Source organism: Montipora capricornis, chromosome 8, assembly GCF_036669925.1.
Source record: "Montipora capricornis isolate CH-2021 chromosome 8, ASM3666992v2, whole genome shotgun sequence".
Lineage (NCBI taxonomy): Eukaryota > Metazoa > Cnidaria > Anthozoa > Scleractinia > Acroporidae > Montipora > Montipora capricornis.
The window spans coordinates 31983702-32008249 of NC_090890.1; the positions used below are offsets into that span (position 1 = coordinate 31983702).

The 24548-nt window shown below is 39.7% G+C and overlaps 1 protein-coding gene across 6 annotated transcripts in view; it reads right to left on the reverse strand.

The window, feature by feature from the left end:
* Positions 1-24548, reverse strand: part of LOC138014568 (ATP-binding cassette sub-family C member 4-like) — a 28321-nt gene that overhangs the window by 3223 nt on the left and 550 nt on the right. Inside the window, exons 1-6 of one of the 6 annotated variants that reach the window (XM_068861676.1) lie at positions 19976-24495; positions 17279-17329; positions 4168-4696; positions 2990-3369; positions 983-2412; positions 121-691 (exon numbers count right to left, since the gene is read on the reverse strand). In XM_068861676.1, the coding sequence (XP_068717777.1) occupies positions 121-691; positions 983-2412; positions 2990-3369; positions 4168-4692 (2906 nt within the window). In that variant the 5' untranslated portion in view covers positions 4693-4696; positions 17279-17329; positions 19976-24495. Of the gene's footprint in view, positions 1-120; positions 692-982; positions 2413-2989; positions 3370-4167; positions 4697-9272; positions 9786-11234; positions 11415-17278; positions 17330-19066; positions 19398-19975; positions 24496-24548 lie in introns of those variants that run through there. The other 5 variants (XM_068861677.1, XM_068861678.1, XM_068861675.1 and 2 more) reach the window with 5 other exon arrangements.

Sequence of the window (24548 nt, forward strand, 5' to 3'; positions counted from 1 at the left end):
ACGAATCAGTTGACCTCGGCGAAATTTCAGGACATCTACATGAGCTCGTAAAACCACCCAATGGCAACTGGCTGGATATTTCCCGAGCATGCTAAGTCAAAACTTGTAATTCAAACTAACCGGTACAACTGCTCTGCAAATTCCTGTTGTTTTCCTCGACTTCGAATGGTATCCAAACCATCCAGCGTTTCAGAAATTTGCGAGAGTACTGGACTGCGAGAAACAGCCTCTAGTCTCTTCAGCTCTCTAGAAGTTCTCATAAAATACCTCGCGATGTAAACATACAACAATATAAGTGGCACAACAACAGCTGCAAGCCAGGCGTTCGCTACCAAGGGCAGCAAAGCCGCAGTCAACACGAACAACACCATTTGGATTGCAAAGAAGAATGTTTGTGGTAGAATCTCGTCGAGGCATCCAGTGTCTTTGGCGAATCGATTTAGAATCCTGCCGATTGGATTGGAATCGAAGAACAGGACTGGCGCTTTGAGGATCCCTGTCGCCATGTTGTTGTGAAGTTTCTCGGAGGAGCGCAACACGGCTATGAAAAAGAAAAACGCCCGTAGAGTTGTAAAGAGAATGGTAACAGCCACACATCCGGCGTAGATGCTGATATTCATCCACTCTATCTGTCTGGCGTGAGGAAGCGTTGTCAAGAACGACAGCCACAGATCGGGCAAAACTGTAACTCCTGAAAAAAGAACGAAAAAAGAGAGGACAATGGTTAATACCATGAGAGGGCAGAAATAAGTGTAGTCGTTGCTTTTTGGCGATAAAATAAGACAGTAGTTTCTCTAAATTACAACTTGCTCTAGAATTTTTTCAAAACTAGTTTCCAATTGCCAAATGCATCTAGCGCCTTACACAATTGAACATCGTCTTATAACGATCCAATGAAATACGAGATTGTAAATTTCTGCTTAGTTTACGAGTTGCTTATCGTGCTTGAATGCCATCCGCCGATAAAAAGAATATGCGGTACCTTGACAAATGAGAAACATGACAGTCAATCCAGCAAGAGCTAACGGGTGCAGTCCCGCCCTGAAGTAATTCCAGTACAGCTTGAAAGACACTGTCCCAGTGGCACGATCCTCCAATGGGATCTCCATACTTTTGCTTATACTGTTATCTGAGCTTCCCTCATCGGGAGTTCCATTTTGGTCCTCCAGCAATGGGATTTCTTGGGATTTCTCGTCTTCCCTGTTGTGTTGAAATTCTAAAATATCTTTCAAAGCTCCGTTGTTGTTAAGGTCCACGAAAGTTCCGCAAGCGACCAGGGAGCCATTGTCCATGACGACAACTTGATCGGCCGAGTTCATGTAGCTATCTTTGTGAGACACCATCAACCGAAGTTTGTCTGACAGCATACCAAGGATGCATTCATTAAAGATGTAATCACCGACGTTAGCGTCCAGCGAAGCAAGTGGATTATCCAAGAGATAAATATCACAATTGGCATACACTGCTCTTGCCAAACTGATTCGAGTCTGCTGACCTCCACTCAAGGTGTTTCCTCGTTCTCCAATGACGACCTCATCGCCGTCAGGAAATCTGGCTATATCCTCTTCCAAAGCACACGCTTTGATGACTCGCATGTACTGATCGTAATGGAATGGCAGACCAAATAGGACATTTTCTCGAAGCGTTCCTGAAAAGACCCAAGGCATTTGTGGCACATATGCAATGGTGCCGTTGCAGTCGATATTTCCTGCAATAGCTGGTATCTCCCCAGCAATTAAAGACATAAAGGAAGACTTTCCGCTTCCCACGGGACCAGTAACGATTGTCAATGTTTCATCTTCTGCTTCAAAATTTATCGCTTCCACTGGAATCTTGTCGTGGCCATTTAATCTACATGTTACATTAGTCAGTCTTATGCCTCTCTCTGTATTTGGTTCGTAGTTTCCCTTTACTAATGTTTGGTACAATCCCAAATTCGTAAGTTCAAGATGATTAAAGTCATTATCGTCATGGTGAACCTTGACAAACCTTGTCATAGTACAGGATTTTCTTATGCACTCGTTGAAGTACGTAAGTCCGTCCGTGATGTCCATAGTTGCTTTTCGAAATCGCTTCTTCCCGCACAACGATTCTGTACTAGCGTAAGTTTCTGATTCTTTTTCATAAGGTAAATATTGCAACTCTGGGAGAAGCAAAAATTTCTGTATTCGATCAAACGAAACGTACGCTTCATAAACGAAATGCGACCCCTCTGCAATGGATCTCAATGCACTGTTCCGAAGGACATTGATCATCGACAAGAGAGTGAAAACTGTGTAGGGTGTCAGATGGCATCCACTGAAGGCAAGAGTCAAAAGAGAAATGAAGGCAGCAAGGACTCCTGAAGTATACATGATAGAAATTCCACATGATACAAGAATACTCTTGCGACGTATTATACGCATTTCATTTCTAAAAAAAGTAAAAAAGATTCTGTTACTTTTAAGCTCTTAATCTCAGTGTTTATCTTCTAACATTGCGCCTGTCTCCTTCTTATCTGATTTGTTCTTAATCACTCGTTTGTTTGTTTACAGTAAACAAACAGCCCTTTTGCCAAAGAGGCACGACAGACTTACAAAAGCCTCTTAAATTTTCTAAATGTCTCTGTTATTTGACATCTCACGTTCCACATTTCGTTTTACCCTCAGAAATGAGCATTGTTTAAAGCTTCCCAGGTCTCCGAGTTTGTACTGGCCAAACCACGCCGGGATATACTCACCACAAAAGCTGGAGCACCTCGCTGAGGAATACCTTTCCTAGGGATTATTTCTCTTATTCTTTGCAAGCAGACTGACTGCGTTCATTTGCGTCCAGTTGAAGTGTTTTGAGATATACCTACGGTTTATCGTCCTTATCCAATAATATCAGGCATGTGCGCATGTCATTACAAAGGCAGCTCATCTTTCTGAGTTTCTTTGAGACCCTAAGCGTTGGAAAGACCTAGGTCTAGACAAGCCGGGTATTTTTAGTGTTCATCTGACTGACTCACCTTCGAGCTTCCTCAACCTGTTTTTGGAAGATCCACTCCCACGCATGCGTCTTAATTTCACGTATTCCAGACACTATCTCAGCCATGAGGTGTATTCGCTTGTCAGTAGCAGCAGCAATCTTGACTCGAAGCTTTCCAGACAAGTATATCAAAAAACCACCAAAAGGAACAAGAAGACAAAGAAAAATAAAGCCCATTAACGCCTGCCAACCAATAAAGTGCCACAACAACGGAACCACAACGCAGACATCAAACACGGCTACAATGAGGCGAAAAAACTGCCTGGCAGCTAATTCCATTCTTTGAACATCATTGGATACCAGATCAATCACGTGACCTTTTGTAAACTCGTTGAGTGTCTGCTGACCCATAAGAAGAATCTGCGATGAAAAGATTTTAAAAAAAGTGTAAATAGGATGTCATTCGGGCTTCCTTTTGGATTTTTTTACAAAACGGCACACTAGCTAAAATTTTTCTCAGATTACCAAGAGAAGATACGATGCACCCTTTTCGTCGGATCCTTTCTTATCAGGACTGAGACGTATTCTCTATCGACCTATCCCGGTCTCTCTTTTTTCATTTGTTGGTTTAGTTCCATTGCTTTCTGACGCAATAATCAAAGCCCAGGTTGTGAAAGATGTTAATTTGTATGACTCGCAATGGATCCGATAAGTACTGCCTGTTTTTAATATCATTCTTAGTATGTCATATTCACAACAGCCTGAGATACTTCTACGATATGAGCGAGCTTCAAGAGTCGAGTTCTTCAAACTTCCGATCACCCCCGGTCATCCCTAAAGTTAGGGTTTTGTGATCTGATTTGAGGTGCTTCTTTCGAAAAGTTTTAAAACCAATGGCAGAGGAACCGCTCTGGCCGACTCAGCAGGACTCATGTAAACACAGCGAACTAATCAAATGGTGACTAACCATTCCATTGACTGCGTGAAATCGTCTGGCGTTAAATGTAATACAATCTATAGGTATCACTCTTAGAAGAAAAGGGGCTAAAGGGGTTTTTGATCGGAAATAGAAGTTCTTATCCAGCATCAGTCTAAAGAGGGAAAACGTAGAGGGAAATAAAACTGACATAGCGAGGTTGACGCATTTGTTTTCGAATTCTAATTTCAAAACGAGGAAGAGGAAAGCATAGGCACTGTGTAGGTGTGAGTGAAACTAACCTTTTGAAAGATGAGACCTTTGAGAGAGGCCTTCAGCCGCATTCCAATAACGTAGAGTTTGAAACTGCTATGATGCACAGCCACGCTTTTCATCAACACCACCAACAACATGAGTACCGCGCAAAAGCTAAGTAGCATTCGCTCTGGAGTAGTGGACATTAATGTGGTGATGAAAACGCCCAGGAAAAAAGGTTGAAGAAATCGACCAACCGAATCCAGAAACCCGGCAAATACAATTATACAGAGGTCCTTGCGAGATAGAACTTTCATGGCGCTTTTCCACAACCTTGGCTCTTTGTCTTGCTGTCGAGACTCGTTTACATCCTTCGTCCATTGCGACTGTAGCTGCTTTGTTAGCGCGCAAGTTTTGTCTTCTTCATGCAACGGCCAAAAATCAGATTGCTGTATGGGACGTTGATATCCTGTTTTAAACAAGTCGTTTGTCCACCAAAACAGAAGGAAGGAAAGCCAGTTAGCCTTACTTTGTGGATGTGTGGAAGCACCATATCCGCTTTCCTCGGCCATCTCTCTAATTCAAAGAGTAAGAAGAAATCAAAAAAAGTTGAGTTGAAATTCTAATCTTGGACCGTTTTCTTAGAGAATTACATTACCTTGTGTAATTTTACGTCCGCTTCCTAAGCGCAAGTTTTGTTTTTTGAGTGAATTGGAGCTGTATTGGGTTTGTATAATTGACGAACGTATACAAACATTACCAATCAGTAATAACATTATTGCTGATTCATTATAAAACGTTCTTAATGGTAAACAACATTTAACGACATGAAAAAAATTCCCTCTAAACGATATGTTAGTCTCATATCCAGAAATATGGGTGTAGAAGCCTCCATCGGCATCAACCTCTATGAACTTGGCAAATTCATAGCACTCTTCATTCTTCGTTGTAAATGGATCAAACAACAGTGAATATAAAGCGACAAAAATGTGTTCTGCTTTTTTCCGCGGAATGAAATTGGTTCAAATGCGAGGGCGGATGCAATCAAGGAAATGATTGCTCCTCAGGTAACTTGAATTTGATAACTCTAAATGAGATTTTTTTCAGACTTTCCACAATTTTTTGAAATATTGACCAAGTTTGATCGAGAATCACTTGAGTATGCGACTATGCCACTTAAAAGTACTTCATTTTACGTTACGAATGACGCAAATGGTGTATTTAATAGTTTATACCTTAGAAGGTAACTTAGATGAATTTGATAGTGGAGATTTCATCCAACACTTTTATACCTGTTTTTTGTGAACAGTAGTCATAATATCTGACGCAACAGGAATCAAAGAAAAATGGCGAAGGTTATGCTGAAATGATGGTCGAAACGATAAAAAAAAATAGGTATATCGTGATCATTTTCAATGACGTCGCGGTTTATTACAATTTGTCGTAACAGAATGACGACATTATTGTTGCAATTGCTATATCTAATAACTTGGTACATCTTGAATTCTATTTCTATGGACATGCATACAGTTCAGTTGGTCTTGGAATTTTGCTTCAAACTACAGTCAAACAATTTGTTTATGGCCTTTGCCTTCCTATGTTTTTAGTTAATACTTAAAATATCGATGCTAGAAAAATTGCTAAAATAACAGTTTACAAAATGTTGAAGCGAAGCTGATATCTTCATTGTTACGAAACTTATAACTGGAATGTTGCCACCTTATGGAAAGTCGATCTCTGCGATTTTCATAATCCTGCGGAATTCATCTTCAAGCGCCAACGGCCAACCTGCGTTTTGGCTTCCATCGCTCAAACTTCCGACGCAAAACACAGATGACGAATTCAATTCCAAAACTCCCATTCACTTTCCCGAGGCGGAGTTGACCTTCCCGGCTATGTTCGGAAATTTGATCGATAGAAGCCAAAACGCAGTTTGGCGCTTGTCGCTTGAAGGTGAGATTCCTCATAATTATGAAAATCGCAGTAAAGCCCTTGGTATTATTTACTTATTTGTTTATTAATAGTTAGATTATCAGATGTACATAACCCAGAAGTGTCGACCTTAGAAAGCATAACCCGCCAAATTATGGCCAATCACATTGGGCCCAATGAGCAGAACGCCTATGATTGGTCTGCAACCAAATACCCGTACGAGCGATCGGGTACAAAACGGAATGCCACCATGTTTTTTCCCCGAAAAAAAATGTTCTAACTACGTTCTGTAAACTATCATTGTTATTATTATTTATTATTACTATTATTAAACTGCACCAGTTGTTCAGCGTTATACAAAATGAAACCGGATGATCGTCGCCTTTATTTTGCGAATCAAGGTGGATCAAACCAGTTTCAACAAGAATGCCTTATTAGAAGGATTATCTCTACAACATTCTTTCATAACGGCAATATTATGGTATCAAATAAAACACCATTCATAGCTTTAACAAGAGGCACTGATTATGAGGTAATTGGTCACCATAGCAATAGTAGAGCTATGTTAAATCATCCTATATTCAGTCTTTAAACGATTATATCTCAAAAACAAACTCGGTGACCCCCATTTTTTTATTGCTGGAAAATGTTAAGCAGGCTCAGATAAAACACTCTGCAAAGTTAAAAAAAATCTCTGTTGCAGATTGAGAGCCACCTAAATTTTTTTAAAACTGTGAAGGTGGCTGTGAATCTGCTCCAGAGGATTTTCTTTAACTTTGTAAAACGTTTTATTTTAGCCTGCTCACTACTTTCCAGGAATTTTAAAAATAGGGTCACAGGGTTCGTTTTTGAGATATAAGCGTTTAGAAAACAGTCCTTAGAAAATACGCGCGCTGATTGGTTAAAAATCGTGTTTCTATAACTCGATGGAGAGACAGAACTAGCACGAGCTGTTGACGTAGTGATGGCGCGAGCAAAGAGAATTTACATTTTGATAATTAGAGTTAACAAGTGGTTTTCCTTTTTCTCGTCGCATTGTTTTCTAAAAGAAATAGAAAACATGTACTCCGTGTTTCTATCGAGTTATAGAAACACGAGTGAAAGTCTGGGAAAACTCGAAAAAGCTGTGGAAACACTCGCCTGTGGCTCGTGTTCCCACAGCATTTCTCGTTCTCCCAAACTTTCACTCGTGTTTCTATAACTCGATAGAAACACGGTACATGTTTTCTATTTCTTAATTAAAGACTACATAAGGTGTATTTAGATGGCTCTTTCGCTGCCATGGTAATCTATTACGTCACATGAATGAGTGCGTACTGGTATTTCTCATGGTACCACAACATTTGCCGTTCCGTGCAACTGTTGTGTAGACTGAGTCCTTCTAAATACAAAAGTTTCTTGAAAGCGTTAAAACCCTAACCCTAACCCAACGACAGCGTCGTCATTAGTTTCGAATCCACTTCAAGCCGGGATAATTAGGATTAAAGAGTGCTGTTTAATTTTCACAGTATTTGGTAAATTTGAAAGGGCTGTGCATGGACAATTTCGCTTCACATATCCCGTAGTATGGATGCCCGGAGGGGCACCGCAGATGATCCAGCAACCAGGTCTCTACATTCCTTTCGGTAATTTTTCTTGCAACTTGTTTCCCAATTTTGGTTGCGACAAATATTTCTAGATCTCACATTGGGTAAGAGCAATACCGTTCCGACACACTTTTCTTCACAGATGCTACCCTACCCAATCGTTAAAAAAATACGTTGAAAAGGTGTGAGAAGCGTAACGGAAAGGAGAAAAACTTGATTCTACTTTCTGCAACAGTTTTTGCAACTTGTCTCGAAAACGTTTTTGGTGGTTTCAAGGTGTGTTACAATGTTTCATGGAACTTGCCTTGCTATAGCCGGCGGTGCGAGACGAGTTGCACGAAAATTGCAAAGTAACATCTGATCGTTAATAGTATTGACAGGATGAAGCTCATCAAAGGAAAAGTGCACTTTCTCCTTTCCCTTGTGAATTTAGGAGTGAACTGTTTTTTAAGCAAGATCACTTTCTTCAAGACCATAATTGGAAGGCAGTGGATCGTGAATCATTAGCGAAAACTGAACGTGACACTATTACTGCAATTTGACAAGTTCTGATAGGTTATTAAAGAAAGCGAAAACATGTTAACGAAAGTGGCTGGATACATTATTGACGAAGCGAACAAGAAGGAAAGAAACATCGACAGGATATTACACATGTTCCGCTGAATGAAGTGAATAAATTGAACGGAAACGAGGCGCAACGAATTCTTAATTACCATTTTTTCATACCTTTCGTCAATGATGACAAGGTTCTAATTGCGGCGGACTAGCTGACATTTTAATATAATACACCCTTGGCCGGAGGGCAGATATATGTAGTCTCCACGTTACATAGAGCACAAATATGTCTGTAGTTTATCCATCAGTTCGATTCTTTTTAGCCACACGCGGCATCATCGAAGTTCTTTACGGAAGAGGAAATAGACCATTTACTAAAGAAGACAAGCATTGATGTTTTAACAGTTCCGATGACGTAATCGAATAGTCTACAAGAAGATCTCTGTCCCACTTTAAGATTCTTAACGTCAGCTTAGCTCGTTTGAGTAAACGCGACAAATCGACGATTTTTTTTCATTTGTTTCGAGAACGTCTCTAATTGAGATAATTATCCTAATTCCATAACAATAAAAATCTCGACAAGTAGCCTATGCATATTTTAATCATTGTTGTTGGATCTATTTTTCCTTAGTTTTGCCGCGGGCTTGCACATGAAATCAAAGAATGACAATTTCATGTTTCCAGTTTGCTGTCCAAGGTATTGCGAAATATTTCTGTAGTCGCGGCTTAAATTCTCGAGCAATGTCGGTGGCACATTAAAATTAAGAGAAATGGAGAGTATTTCCTTTAGAACTTGTGTAATCTTTCTCAGTGCCCAGCCAGAGAGATATCAAGATTCCTCGTTCAAAATCTTCTGTCAGTTCCCCAAAAGTTAATTCCTATGTAGTTAGGTTTTTCCACAGCATGGAAAATGAATTTCATAAAATTATTCTTGACCAGTTTCAAGCGACTTTTAAGCGATCATGGAACTTGAGAAAGCTGTCTAAAGAAAAATCTAAGTCTGTCTCTCACGAACAAGTCTTCACGAACAAAGTTATTCGCGTCGTTTTTCCCGTATTTCTGAGCTTATTGGTACTCACCCAAATATGACCCTCTTGTAACGCTTTTTCATGATATTCCAAAGACGAGCCCGTGCTCGATATATAGAAGTACTTATTTACCTCAAAGCTCTGAAGAAACTGTCGCCTTGATCTTGTCTCCGAAGCTTCGACCGGTCGGTCAAGCTTGGCAAGAAGTCTGTCGCCCACATTGGTAAGTCATGTTAATCGAATAAGCACCAAGGATGAAACCTTGTCTATTGTATTCATTGTTGTCGCTCTTCGTCGGTCACGAGATGGTTGGACGAGATTTAACCAATCAGTAAATAAAATATGTGACGCGAGCGGGCATTGTGTGTAGTTCAAATCTCGTCCCATGTTTATTGTAAACATTTTTAATCTGTCAACCAGCAACTGAGAGTTCGTGTGTCAAGTGTAATGAATTGAGATAAATAGAGGACTACATTCCTGTGGTTTTAAATGGCTCTCCTTGCTTTGAACCATAATTATAGTTCTTGATTTTTTTCTCCGTTAACCAATAATATGCCTGGCTGGGCGCAAATTGATCGGCATTCATCATCTCTGCGACACAAAAATATCACGAGATCTTTGATCAAAGGTTCTGTGGGAAGCAAAGTGTCTTTAAAGACCGACCCAGTCTTAACGATTAAGGATCAGTAGGAAAAAAATAGACAATAAAACAAACAACTTGACGCACATAACACAAATATTGCAAAGTTGTAGCGTGATCGGTGAGTTTATTTTACCCACAGGTGCAATACACCCACCGTAAGCGTCAGGCGTACTAGGTCTGAAGAGATCAATGTCCCATTTCCCATTTGCTCGTCAGTACCTTGTCCATTAGAAAGCTCAGGAGAATTGAAAGCTTCACAAAGACGTTGACATTGTCTCGATGCAATGCCGCATGGCAAGAGCTAACTTGTAACAATCACGTAATGTAGCTTTCTACGAAGTGAATCACGTGGCATGCTTCAGATCTGCCATTCTAACTTACCACGCAAATCTTCTAATAGCGCGAATTCGTGTCTTCCGTCAAACGTAAGTAAACAACTGTTCCTCGCGCCTTAACATCATTGTCTATTAATAGTGTCATTTTCATCATAAACGAAACTCTTAGAGCTTTCAACTATACCAGCTTTTCAACAAGACTATAAACATTATGTATGGCACATTCCTAACACAGTAACTCAATACGAGTCCAGCTTATCGCCCTAATGCAACAGCACCGCAAAAATTTGCGTTTACAGTGTAATCCAACAGGATGTAAAGGTATATGACCAACGGTTTGCCAAACATAACATCAAAGAAAGATTGCGTTCATTTTGAAGGATTTTACACCTTTAGAATTTAAAGTAGCCGTATTTCGAAGGTTAATTATCGTGTCGGGGATATAAAACTAAACTTCTCCCAGATTCGCTTTCTTTCGATTATTACTTTGCATGTCAACTTGACCTTTTGTTCAATAACAGCTTTATGTGCCAAATAAACTACGACGCGTATAATTAAAATCGAAACAGTGTGCACTGCCAAAAAGACAATGTCTTAAATTTGAGTGGAAAATTAGGCTTAATCAAATATATTTACCTAATGTAACCGTTGTCGGTACGGTCAAATATATGTCATTTTAGACCATAAAATGGAAAACTGCAAATTCCTGCTCGCATTGCAATAACATTCTGTCCGTAATTTTACTTCCGGCCAAGCTACTCTATTGCTTTTTCCTCCCAACCAGCCACACACGCGACTAAATGTTCAACATTTTTTCGCGGCCCTGCACAACAAAGCTCCATTAAACCTATTACATACCTCTAAAGTTACTACCAGATTTAGTTCGTGTTTCTTTTTTCTTTCTTTCACTTTTTGGCTATTTAAAACTCTTGATCGAATTAAATGCAAACATTTAGAGCATTTATGGTCATACACAGTGCTCGCCATATCTAGCCGTAAAATAGTCGAGGGAAAAATAACTTTGGCTAGACGTACCTTACATCGTTCGGTGCTTGCATTTCTGGATAACCCAGTCTATTGAATTTCACTTGACATATCTTTTGGGCTTTTGGGCTTTTGGGTGTTCTCCAGGTTTGTCTTTCGAGACAGATGTTTTTCGTTGCTGAATTCGATAGATTGTGTGAAGAGTGAATGTTTATTCTATAAAATCTATTCACCTACGACCCAACCTTTAAGTTCAATCCCACTTATTTCCTGGGCAGGAAGCCTGATCTAAAAAAAGCTTTGACAGAGAGACACATGCATGTGCCAAACGAAAGTTCACACACAATAGCACCTCGGACTGCAGCTTTATGCCAAAAAAAATCAGTTTTTCAACATTTGTGTAATGTTCACATTTGGTGCATATAGATAAAGAATGGTGGAAATTTTCGCAATAATGGCCTGTCGGGGTGCGTTGCTGTCGATAAAATGACATCAAAACAATAATTCAGGAAGAAACAGCAAACAGAAACTGTAAACGAAAAATAGTTTACAGTTGAAGCGGAATTTTCCAATTTTGAGATAATTATCTTTGAAAGCGAATTAATTGCCCAATTTCCCCTTTAACCGTAATTCCGAATCGTTTTTTTCTTATCTTGCGCGACTTTCCACAAGTAAACCCAAAATCCTACTCGACTAAGTGAGGCAAATCCTTCCTAATCATGGACTAATCCTCAGCTTACGTAAATCCGCCGATGACGTCCCACAATGCCAGCCGCGCCCCGCGTGAAGCGTGTTGTAGCCTTGTTTAGGTAGATGGAATCACGGGATACTTTCGTCACTTTTATGGTTCCTTCTGTATTTTGACGGGGCCTCGAGGACCTTAAAAATACAACTTCCGAGACTCTTTCAAAAAAAAGTAGACAAATGATACAGTGAGATCGGTGCAAATTTTGTTGAGAAGTCCATTCCTTTGAGTCGCTAATCCAACTAATTGCACTTAGGGTGCGTTCGATTGACCGTATTCCGTAATAAGAATCCGTAGAGTGATGGTTCAAAACGGTATGCAGCATTTTAGCAGGTGTTTGACAATTTTAATGTGAATCTTCGTAAAAACGAAGGATTTCTAACTTCTATTCCATGTATTCCTATTCCGGAATACGGTCAACGAACGCACCCTTGGAAAATTTGTTCGCAATTTAATTTGCTCGCTGTCAGAAGTCAAGAATGCCGATCTAATAATAGATATATTAAGTAAAAATGAACCGATTTAATCGCACGTGGCATCGATCGACCGAGCAGGGGTGTAGTTAGAATTACACGAAGGTGCAAAGCGGCTTGCGACTGAATAGGTAATATTTTATTATCTCGGCAAATTTCCTCTTCCCCGGGAAACTTTTAACTAACAATTGAAGGACATTGTCAATCACATCAAAACATATCTTGGTCAACTGATGATCATGACAGATAGAGAATAATGGAAGAAACTAATTGATGGAGTTAGAGCAGACACTCACAAAAGAAATCTCTCAGGTCCGGGTCGTGAATTGCGGAATTCTTTATTTTAAGGAAAAATATTTCAAGCTTGTGACAGCAAACACGAAAAATTACATTCCTTACATTTCACAGCGCGTCTACTGAAATCCTGTTCGTGTCCGGATTGACTCAAATACAATTAATCAATTAATTCCACAGGTGCCTTAGGTTATTAGTTGTCCGCTACACATCGGGAGGTTTCGTACAAACACCCCAATATCGGTTGACTTCTGTCTTAAAACAAAGACCACGGCGCTTTGTAGGCATGGTGATTAATAAGCTTATTGTCAGCTAACCCCAGAGAACATAAAAGAAACTCAATAGTTATAAGAGGGCCATCGAAATAGTACATCCGCCAATTCACGCTCAGTCGCGCATCTGAAAAATCATACATTTTTCGAATGTCATCGGACAAAAATTCTGGTTACTCAAAAAAATGTCAACTGCATTGGAAATATCAATTTCACGCGCGTGCTGTGTTTGTGTGGTTAACGCGTGTGTACGCTGTTTGCAATGTAATGTTTTTGCAATTTCGTGTTAAGTTTCTCCTAATACTTGTGGTCACATTTTGGTTGGCTCCACGTGAAATATTCCTTAATCGTTATGAGATTCAGCTCACTCGAAACCAATTGTATTTGTCACCCTTTGACGCAAGACCCATTTTATTCTATTCTGTTTCAGACTTGCGGCATTGATTTCACACATCCTTACGATTACTGCATTCGAATATATCGTTGGTAAATTTCAGTCCAAGTTGGCCTTTTTAGGGACGTTCTGGTGTGTCTTGGATGAGGAAAACTACTGGTACGGACCCGTCTTAAAGGACACTACGGTCCACGGACCATGTGTCGGCGACATAACTGAGGAAACAACATACTATCTCAGCAGCGGAGCACGCAAACTAGCAGTCGCAAAATCAAATGCGCGACTTCTGTTTGAAACATTTGTCGCATTTTGTTTTGGCCGAGTGTGCTACTATTAAATTAATACAGATAAATACATCTCTTTAGAAACTTTACGATGTTGATGCCTGCACAACGTTGTAAGGCGTTTTAGAATATTTTTACAAAATTAAGGCTTGTAAAAATTCTGTGCCATGTAATTCTGTCCCCAACTGAATGGCTCTTTAGTATTTTCTGCAGCCAAATAATCTCTTGTTCCAACCGGCTACTGCACGGTGCTGTAAAACGCCTTTGAATATATCCACACAACAAACTACTGCAAAAATTCTTTATCATACCAGTCTGTCCCCAATCGAATGGCTCTCTAGTTTTCTGCAGATAACGAACAAAAATCGAAAAACTCTTTAACACGGACCTACCTTTTTAAACGATAACGCAGCATCACAGAGAGCTGCCTGCCTTAAAGCAAAATGGCCCGGGTACAGCAAAACTTCTTCCTCTTTCCACTGGATCAGGTCAGTTTGCTCTCTTCAAACGAACCAACGTTTCTAAATTCAAGCATTCGATTTGAAGAACTATAAATGCTCGAGCGTATCAGTTCTTAACAATATCAAATGTCATCTTCTTATATTAGTTTAACACCTATTGTGATCAACCAATCCTTCGATTCCGACAGATTATACAAAAGACGGTGTCGACCATCTGGGTAGACCGCCTCAAAATAGCAAAACCCTTTGGATTCGATTTTACGCACTAAAGAATCTTATGAGTTATCCAAGCTTTTCTTACGCTCCATGTTTCACTTTTACTAGTTTCATTTTCCATTGCCATTGACCATACCACCACAACGAAAACCCGTACGCCGGTTTGTTTTGATCTTGACTAATTGTAGATTTTAATAAACTTGGTTATTTTGGAAACAAAGCCAATATTGTTCATCGTGATTCTATACGCCTTCGTTTAGGAGTGGCATTTCGAAGAACAATTATACCTGCATTTTTATTAGCTCTACAGACTACTGCAGTAACTTGACCCGTAGTAAATGCTTCAGGACCCGTTTTCGCTTGAGATAACGAAAATTCAAGTGGTACCCGGATTTAAGTTGATTACCCGGCCCAAAGGGAGCTTAAGATTATCGTGGCCCATCCTCCTGTCAGCAACTCTCTTCGATGAAACAATTTTACAGCTTGTTAACGATCCGAGAAAAAATTCGCTTGTCAGCTCCTGACCAGACACTGACTCAACCTCGTCCCCAGGGCCTTCGCCTTGTAAATTTTCATGAAGAAGGTGAAAATATTTTCCCTGGAAGCAATCATCTTAGCTGGACAAACTTTCCCAGGAATAATTAGGGTTATCATGTCATACATTGATCAAACAGGTTGAACATTTGCTTGAAAATTAAGCGATCATTAACCAGAATTCAATTGAGAGAAAGGGCCCTTAAAGAGAGAGAGGCATCCGTAATTACATAATGACTGTATTGCATAGTCATACTGACAAGGTGACACATATGTCCTTCTAATAAAGTTTGCCTGCTGTATAACCTTAGATGGTTATCAGCCGTTTCAGTTTCAGGCTAAAAATTACGTATTAAGTCTATCTGGAAGCAATCATCTTAGCTGGAAAAACTTCCCCTGGAATCATTAGCGTTATCATGTTATACATTGATCAAACAGGTTGAACATTTACTTGAAAATTAATTTTGTCAGCAATGAACTAGGTACTCTTCATTCTTTTACTGCTATATTTTCTAGTTGCAAGGGTCACAATTTGCACTCCGCGGAAACCGAATTTTAAGCTCCAGAGATTAACGTGACCTTGGGTCACGCAGCACATGCCACCATTCTTGTGGGCCGTCAGTGAATTGTGCTTTGAAAGCTCGGTATGGAGTCGATTACAAACTGAGGCCCTTTTTAATTAAGTGTCAAACTTTCTGAATTTTTTTTTTGCTGAAGGACAAAGATGTGCTGATTTTAAGGCCCCCTAAATTCACAGTCAAAGGCGCACTTGAAGATAGCAGAAGTCAACTGGACGCGAGTTTAACTCATTGCAAGTAATAATGAGTAGCGAGTAGTCTAAAAATTATTGTTTCGGTAGAAAACCCACTATTATACTGTTCCCTTAATCTTATGCCACTAATCAATTGAAATATTCAAAGCGCGAAGAGTTACTTTTTTTGCCTAATCCTATCAATCAATAATGATAAGCACGAGAGCTAATCGATGCAGGATTAGCATGCAGTTGAAGAGAGATAGCAGGTTCGAAAGTAAAATAACCGCTTTTGGAACCCAAAAGAACATTCCCCACCCCTCCTTCTTCTCCTGGTCCTGGGAAGAAATCAAACTTTTACATTTAACGCTAGACTTCGACAAAACCCTTACAGAGAAACTGGACTCAATTAATGACTCCATTAGAAAGCATAAAGCCCAGTGCTCGAAATTAGCGGTCGTGCGGTCGTCCCAGACGACCAGAAAATTTACCGGGGAATTAGTTTTTTGTGAACTGAAAAGGTTGGTTGCCCAAAGGAAAAACAAACGGACAACCCAGCCAAAAATAGAACATGAAATACATAAGCAACACCCGACTCACTCGACAGATTTCTGTTGTCAATGTAACGGTAATGGTAATGAATTTATATAGCGCATTTCCTATTGACTTGCTTTACAAACAAGTGATCTATGGTGAGATCGGACATCACCATATATAGGCGCCGCTGGCAGCCGCTATCAGTCCATTAGCGATCTCACACAGCACATGAATGAATGACATGAGGCCTGACCACAACACCGGGAGCTCCATGCCCTAGTCTTTACGAATAGTGTGTGGGTTCTTTTACGTCCCACTGGGTTGTGAACATTGAAGGGTTGTGAGACGGGGCCTACGGTTTATAGTCCTTATCCGAGAAGACTTGAAAGTCTTAACCATTTGCGGATGTAATTACAGCACTTTCTCCTCAGTTATTTAAAGACCCTGAGTGTTGGTGCGGTGCGGCCCGAGTCGAACTCACGACCTCCCGAATGACAGCCCGATTCTCAACCAACTGAGCCACCGGTGCGCGATGTCTGATAGCAGTGTGAAGTTAACAATAATTAATTTGCCGCAGTTGAGTATTTTGCCGTGTTTTGAATATCTGTGACTTTGGCAAAAAAATTGTAGCTGACGAGATTGAAGACTCCATTTTGAAAATGCTCAAAACCAAGACTTCCGCGAAAAAACCATAGGGTTACCGGCACTTACAACTATGGGATACTCAAGCTCAGTGTGCATTTAATCGTAGGGGGTTTTACCAATGGGCAAACAAGCATTTATCAGGGCAACCAAATTTGCCTGGCTTTTGAAACAGGGACAACCTGAAATGTGTTTAAATTTCGAGAACTGATAAAGCCTGTGTTGATATGCGCTAGCAAGTGCATGTAAGCCGCTAGGAAAGGAGAAGCGAAAGCCCACGCTACTTTCGAGAGCTGCGAAGTTCTCATGCGCGTATAAGTATTCCACCACAACTGACACAACAGCAATGACGGGCATGTCACACGGTTGGCCTCTTTCGAGCCTTTCAAATGATTCGGAACGTCCACAGGACACCCAATTTATGCAAAGTTCCGTGAAAAATATTTGCTCGGGGTCTAATAGTTATATTCTCTCCAACTAGAGCCTCCTTACCTTCACTAATGCTTTTGCTGGTGCGTCTTCCCTCAATCTCGTGAGTTGAATCTAAGGGAAAGAAAAAAAATAGACAACGTCACAAACCGGCGCCAGAAAGTGCCAGCAAAAAGCACTGGAGGGTACGTAGTTAGGAAGTCTTAAGGAGCTGGCAAGAATATCAACTCGATGACATTGCAGAAAATGACACAGAACAGTAAATTAATAACATCAAGGCTTTTAATTTCTTGGTTAGAAAACTTATACTACACTGAGGCTCGTCGGTTCGTTTTTACACCATGGCACGATAGGGTTTAGTCCCCTCTTAACATCGGGTCTGAGTTATCTTCTTTGGGTGGATCAATTTACCGTAAATGACTATTTCCTGGGATTTTAAAGCTCACTTGATTTTTAATCTTCCAGAATTTGCTTTTGCCTAGCTAGCTGCATTTTGATGGGAAAACTGAAGAATGTATTTTTTTATTGTCATGGTCCACAGCTGAGCTTGATTGTCCGTGAAAGGATATAGACAATGAAAAGGAAAAATTTTCCTAGCCACTTTTGTTGGAAGACATTGTGCCGCCATTCTTGGACGTCAGAACAAAAAAAACACTAATTGCATGGGATATCTGATTTGCTCACTTATTCGCGCTATAAAAAATACGACTTGTTTTTGACAGAAAACATGTAAGTGTCACTGGATGACGAGAATAGGCTCACGTTTGCACTATTCGCAATAAATAGGCCTTTTTCGATATATTATAATTCAGCTTGATAGTGAGGCAGTGAGGACAAAGACAAAGGAAAGTGGATGGATGATATGTAAATAATTTTCACATTCATTTCAACGTGTTTCTATTGTTTTTGTCCTCACTGCCTCACTATCAAGCTGAATAATTGATATTTCGACAATGGCCTATTAAGTCACTATGGGCTAACCTAGTTAAAAACCGTAGGGAAAAGCGGTTTCAATGGCTCAGATCGTTTAGGAAAGTCGAGGGAGGGCGATTTTGGTACAAAATGAAAGGTGGTATACTTCCGAAAAAGACTGAATCAGACTATAGCTAGTTGAAAGTATTCAAAAAGTCAACTCAGCGCTTAGCGCCTCTTTGGCTATCTATTGGGGACTCATCGAGTACTTTTGTAGTCTCTTTGTTAAAAGTCGTCGGCTTGGTTTATTTTTACATGATTTTTTAATCCGATGGCAAGGAGCCTTCAAGAATACGAGTCATTTCGAGGTTAAAACAAATGAAAATTGTGGCAAACAAACATACAAACGCATTGAAACTAAAATCAGTACTATTTCAAGAGCTGGTATATAACAAGGGTGCGTGATCTTACATCTCAGTTGCTCCCAGGTGCAATATACATTCACCCCGCAAGAAATTAACCCACGATCTTGAGTACTCGGTTTGTTATTTTCCATATTTCACATTCAAGTGACATTTATCTTCTGTAACAACCGCTAAGCAATTAACCAAGAAGTTGATATTGTCTTATGCACGACCGGATTCTATGATCTTGGCTGATCGAAGCCTCAAAAAAGAAAACTTTAAGTAAAATTTTGCGCAATATTTTTCTTAATCCAACCACCTACTGTCTTATTGCCATCATTCGAAAGTTTGGGTCTGTAAGATTTACATCGGTTCCCGACTGTTTATTTATAACTTGATATTCTCCTCGCAAAGTTGACTCTAATTTCCGGGCAGTTATCTATACTCGCCCTTCCAGCAAGAAAATAAACGTTCATTGTACCTGTTGTAACTCAATATTCAAACAGTTTACAAGCCTTTATTCAAAAATACTTACGTCAATTGCCCGAGGTTTTTTTCCCTTCTGCAAAGCCACCTCCAACAGCAATATAAACAAGGTATAGGTATATTGGTCACTTTGGAGGTTGATGCATTCAGTATGCGAGCCTAATCCACGAAGCTGTTAGATTACGCGTCTGATTCACTCCGAGTTTGGTTAAAGCCCTTCCAAAAACAGTTTTCGGGGACGTGCGCCAAGCTCCGTTTACATTGTCCTGGGCAATTATTATTTGCCGAGAAGTTGGATCTAATCCTTCATTTATCATTCATATCCCGAAATTTGCTTCTTTCGATGACAAGTTAACGCTCATCGTTGACATCTTTGCTCTAGCGTAAGAAGCCGACTGTTTTTTATTGCTATGACAGGCTCGTTACGTCATGCTGTAATCTCGTGGTTTGCACACATAAAAAAAACCCTTAACTTAAGCGAGAAGGAAACATTACTATTAGGGTTATTCTGTCATTTATAAAGATAAAACTACTTCAGTGGCTTTTTTGGGAGACCGAGTAGATCTGAGACACTGCTGAGCCCTGGGCTGAGAGCAAGGCATCCGTAAAAACATTATGACGAAATGGCATAGTCATACTGACACGGTGACATATATGTCCTTCTAATAAAAGTTGCCTGCTGTATAACCTTAGATGGTTATCAGCCGTTTCAGACTACAAATTACGTATTCGTCTATCAAAGATGGCATAAATTGAACAGAAAACATTTCGCAATTCCGGTGCGAATTAAGCAAGCACATTGCACATTTTGTGAGACACTTTATCCCTTTCAATTAAAATCACGAATAAGCCCCCTGAACGTGTGGGTATTTGCATTTTTTCCAAGCTGGCCTTAGGCATTCATCGTTGATAAATTTGTTGTTAGCCGGATTGAAATGGTTGCGCCAGTTGTATTTACCTGACTCCAACGCTTCGTTTTGATTCGTGTGACTCCAGGAAAATGACACGGTACGAAGAAACACCTTGATAACACATCAGAAAACGTGGATACCTGCACAGTTTGACCGACAAAGAGGTTACGATGTTGTTGCTGTTGTTCCGTGAAAGCTGGCCTTTTGCGCCGAGAAGTCGGTGCTGCGTTTGAATGGTATTTCATTTTATTAACTTTGTTATCAAGAAAAATATAACTTGAGAAGTCTTCAAATTCCGAACTAAATGACTCTGGTCAATAAAGCATACGTCCCCTTTTTGAAATAATAATGTAAGTCACCTTGATACACCACATTGCAGCCAAGTGCATTCTTCAAATCTGCTTTTAAAACAGACCCCATACTTAAGCTTTTACATGACAAAAGATGCCTTCTCATTGAGAAACGATTTTATTATTCTGGCCACAGACATGCAAGATGAAACTTAAGATATTTAAAACAACGAAACAGCGGATTAAAAAACAACCAACGAAATAAAAACACGGAAAATCCATTTTAAAGCTTGGGTAATGAAATATAATCGGACATTCCCTTTAGCAAACTGAGGTATTTTCTAAAGCAACCAGAACTTTCTGGAAAGTTTAGAAATCGTGAAATATCCGGCAAAAAAAACAAATAGACCTTTCCAAAATTTCTCTTTAGACATACTATGGCAGCTCGGTTTTACTGCCTTCCCAGCTCTGACAGTAGCTTTTCCACGATACATATGTGCTAAATCCAATTGGAGCCTTTCATGAGACATTTCCGGGAATACAATGCGGCTAAGGCTAAATTGCCTTGAAAGTCATGATTCCTCCCGCAATACGGCAAAAGGGTGAAAAGTGACGAAACTGACGTCAATGAATGAAACAAAAACGTCACAGAAAATCTGTATCAGATTGCAAAACTCTTTTCGTGGGCGAACTCGCATTCCTCTTCATTTCTATTCCTTTGATGCATTTGATTGGGAAATTTCAGGCTCTGGTGGGAAAAAAATATTTGCTGTCTAATCACTGTAGGGAAACGACAACAAACAACTTTCAAATTTTGTTATCAGAAAGAAAAAAAGTAAGACGAAATAATTCTTGTTGCAGAATATAAATGGCGAAAAAAAAGTTCTGATGTTGACAAAGACAACTCCTTACTAAAACAAAATTATTAAAAATTCGACCTAACCTTGAACCTCGGCAAAACTGCAACCATTCCAAACTCATGCGACCCCGTGGACAGCTGCTACATACCGGTCAAAGAGGCCTTTTTATTAAAGCACGTTACCCACAGAATGGTCATGAAACTTAACGGACGATGTCTAGCGGTTCTCTCAAGGTTTGTGACCAACCCGTTACCCAAACAGAAAACAGAAGAATAATAGAAGCTGCTGAAAATGAAAGCCAGCCTTTGAGAGCTTCTACGCTGCCGAAAACTACCTCTGGAATTCTCAATCATTCTGAGACTATTCCGGTCGTTAATTACTCTGTTTAAATGCAATCATAGGAAACGCATATGCCACAAAATTGATACTTAGGATTATCCCGATCAAACGCGGCTTTAGTAATGATATTACTAAGGACATTACAAAAATGTCGTTTTTAATTGCCCTTACTTCGAAAACATTCCTGTAATTTAGGAGGAAGATACTAGCCAATCTCAATTATGCAATAAGGAATTCTTCTATGACAAGGGGCGAGAATTCGATAGCGATTACACTAGGGTTTTCAACATGCGATCCATTTCTATCTTTACCATTGGTAACGACACTGAGAAAGCAGTTGATAGTCTACGAGCACTGAGTCAAAAAATCTTAAGTAATCAAACCGCATTAGTATTTTTTTGGTTCTCACTGGTTTAAGCAACAAACCAGTTCACGCTCTTGATTGCATCATGGGTAATCAGGGCAACATGGCAGGAAACTCAAAGGTTTGTAAGGAAATTCAAACAAAATAAACTGTACTAGACTCTACTTTATAGACTTTTGCCTTCAAAATTCAAACAAGCAAGTCTGAGTTCATAGCTGAGATGAACTGGACTTGATATCTATTCTTTGTAATTCCTAAATATTGCTTTTTTTGTCTCCATACATTCTCTGTAATTTTGTGCCTTTGGAATTACAGGAAATGTGTGGCAGAAACTTTGTTTAATAAAATAATTTCTACAATATACATTCTCCAACTTTCTTCTGCCGTATGTTTGAGCGCATATCTTCTGTTTTGGAAAATAACTAAAAAAACCAACATTCCATATCATGAATTCTTTTAATCGTTTTGAACTCCGACACAAACCTTTGAATCTGTCTCCATCTTGCCCTGATTACCCATGAAGCACTCAAGAGCATGAACTCGTCTATATTTCAACATTTTACAGGAACCGGTCAAAACTGGAGTGACCGAAGCCGAGTCTTGAATTCTTACATTTCTTACTTCGACGGCTATTTTGGGGGTACTGGAGTATTCCCATAGGGCAGAGAAAAACAACTTAGAGCCAAAACCTTCGGTCACTTCATGACGGAAATTAACTGAATTGAAACGTTGAGCTTTGTAAAGTTGAGGCTAAACATCTCATTTCGATTGCATGACTCTAAGGGAGAGTGGAGCTACAGATCGGAAGGTAAAGGCTCTGCGTCTCCAGTGAGAAAAACTCCGGTATTTTTTCCGAGAATACTCTTGTCACTCAATTGGATAAATTCACCCTTTTAAGGTAATTACAACATTTGAAAACCCCTCGTCTGATATAACACACTCAGCGCTGGGAAGTCACGCCTCCTTCTATACGAAAAAAAAATTCCCCTTTTGCTTCCTTCTTCAATTAGCTGAAATTAGCAGATAGCATTGCTTGTGAAAAGGAAACGCTCTGCTACATTTCCTGCAGGAAATTCCAAAACTTATCGAGGGACGATTTTATCTTTTCTGGAGTACCATGTAATTTACAAGTAGGTGAGCTGGGCTTTCGGCAAATTGTCACGCGGCTGTTCGAAACAACGGATAAAGACCCTTACGCCCCCCTCAGTCATTATGTATACTACAATGAAAAAAGTCACTTCTCGTTTTTCTTCACATTTCGAAGTACTTCCGTTGAATACTTAACAGGCGAAATTTTTTCTAGTAATTTCAAGAGGAAGACTGTTTATTTTGACTCCACTTTTTTTCATGTAACGGTCCGCCATTAGGGACGGACCATTAGAAAAGTGATGGGGGGTGTGGGGGATTTTCAGCTGGTACGAATTTTTTTTTTTCGCGCACTGCTTGTGCAGGAATTTTTTTTCCAGGTGAAACCCCCTGCACGAATTTTTTTTTAGACAAATATTGCTTTTTTTCAACAGTGAAATCTTGATAGGGCAAAAACCATTGCTAAATGGATACTACAGGAACCGCCTAAAAGAGGCGTCCATTCAAATATTTACTCAAGAGAGCAAAATTATGACAAAGGCAACAGAAACCAGACCACGTACAAGGGAGTCGTGTAGGCCTGTCAACCCTTTTTAACACTTTCAAAGTTTGCCCTTTGATTCACAATTAGGTATTGAAATTCCCAAGTTCGAAGCGAACTTATGAAATTTACAACGAACTTCGCAAATCACCTGTCAAATGTTTTGTGAAATGCACTGTAAATAAAAGTCACAATTGGACCTTCCTTCTGCATGAATTTTTTTTCTTAACCTTCTTCTTTGCGTGAATTTTTTTTCTTGGCATTTTCCCTTGCATGAATTTTTTTTTGGTTTTTTCCCCATCCCCCCCATCACTTTTCTAATGGTCCGTCCCTTACTTAGTCTTCTTCGCAGCCGTTTATTTGATGTCACGCAACGCTTCTCCCAAAAAAAGAGCGTTGCGTGACATCCAAAAAAACGGCTGGGAAGGATACTGCAATTTTGGACAAAATAGATGAGAAATTTGTACCCCCCCCCCTCCCCCCCAAAATTAAGGATGGGAAAATGAAACGTTTTGGCTTTTGCGCGGCTTCATCCTTGATTTGGGGGGGAGGGGGGTTTGCTGTTCCAGTTTATTCTGTCCACGATTGTAGCCATTACTTTGTGCGGTTCCGACCGATAAGCTATCAGCGATCTGGATTGAGGAGAAAGTGACATCATTCACTGACCAGCTTGATGAATGAAGTGTGTGAATATGCGGCTTAAAGGGGCTAGGTCACGCTATTTTAGGTAATTTTGTTTAATTTTGTTAATTATAAGCATTAAACGTCAAATTGGCAGAGCAAGAGTCTTTCATTTGCAAAATCATGGCCACATAACAACTGAGAATGATTTTCCAGCTTTGTAAATTACATTTTGATATGGACTGATATAAATTTGAAAAAAGGTGGGCCAACGTTTTTCAAATTTACCCAAATTAAATCCATTTCAATCCTCTTCAGTTTTGTCCATGCATGTCCCTTCTTGGATTCCTTGTGTTTTGTTAAAGTTGTTCTCTAGCTTTGAACAGTTATTTTGATATTTTAGTTAATTCTATGACCATTCGATCAGTGCTGAAATTGCCTAATTGCGTGACCCAGCCCCTTTAAGTCACGGCCATCAAAATAACAGTTTTGCTCGCATTTCGAGTATTCAGCACAAGA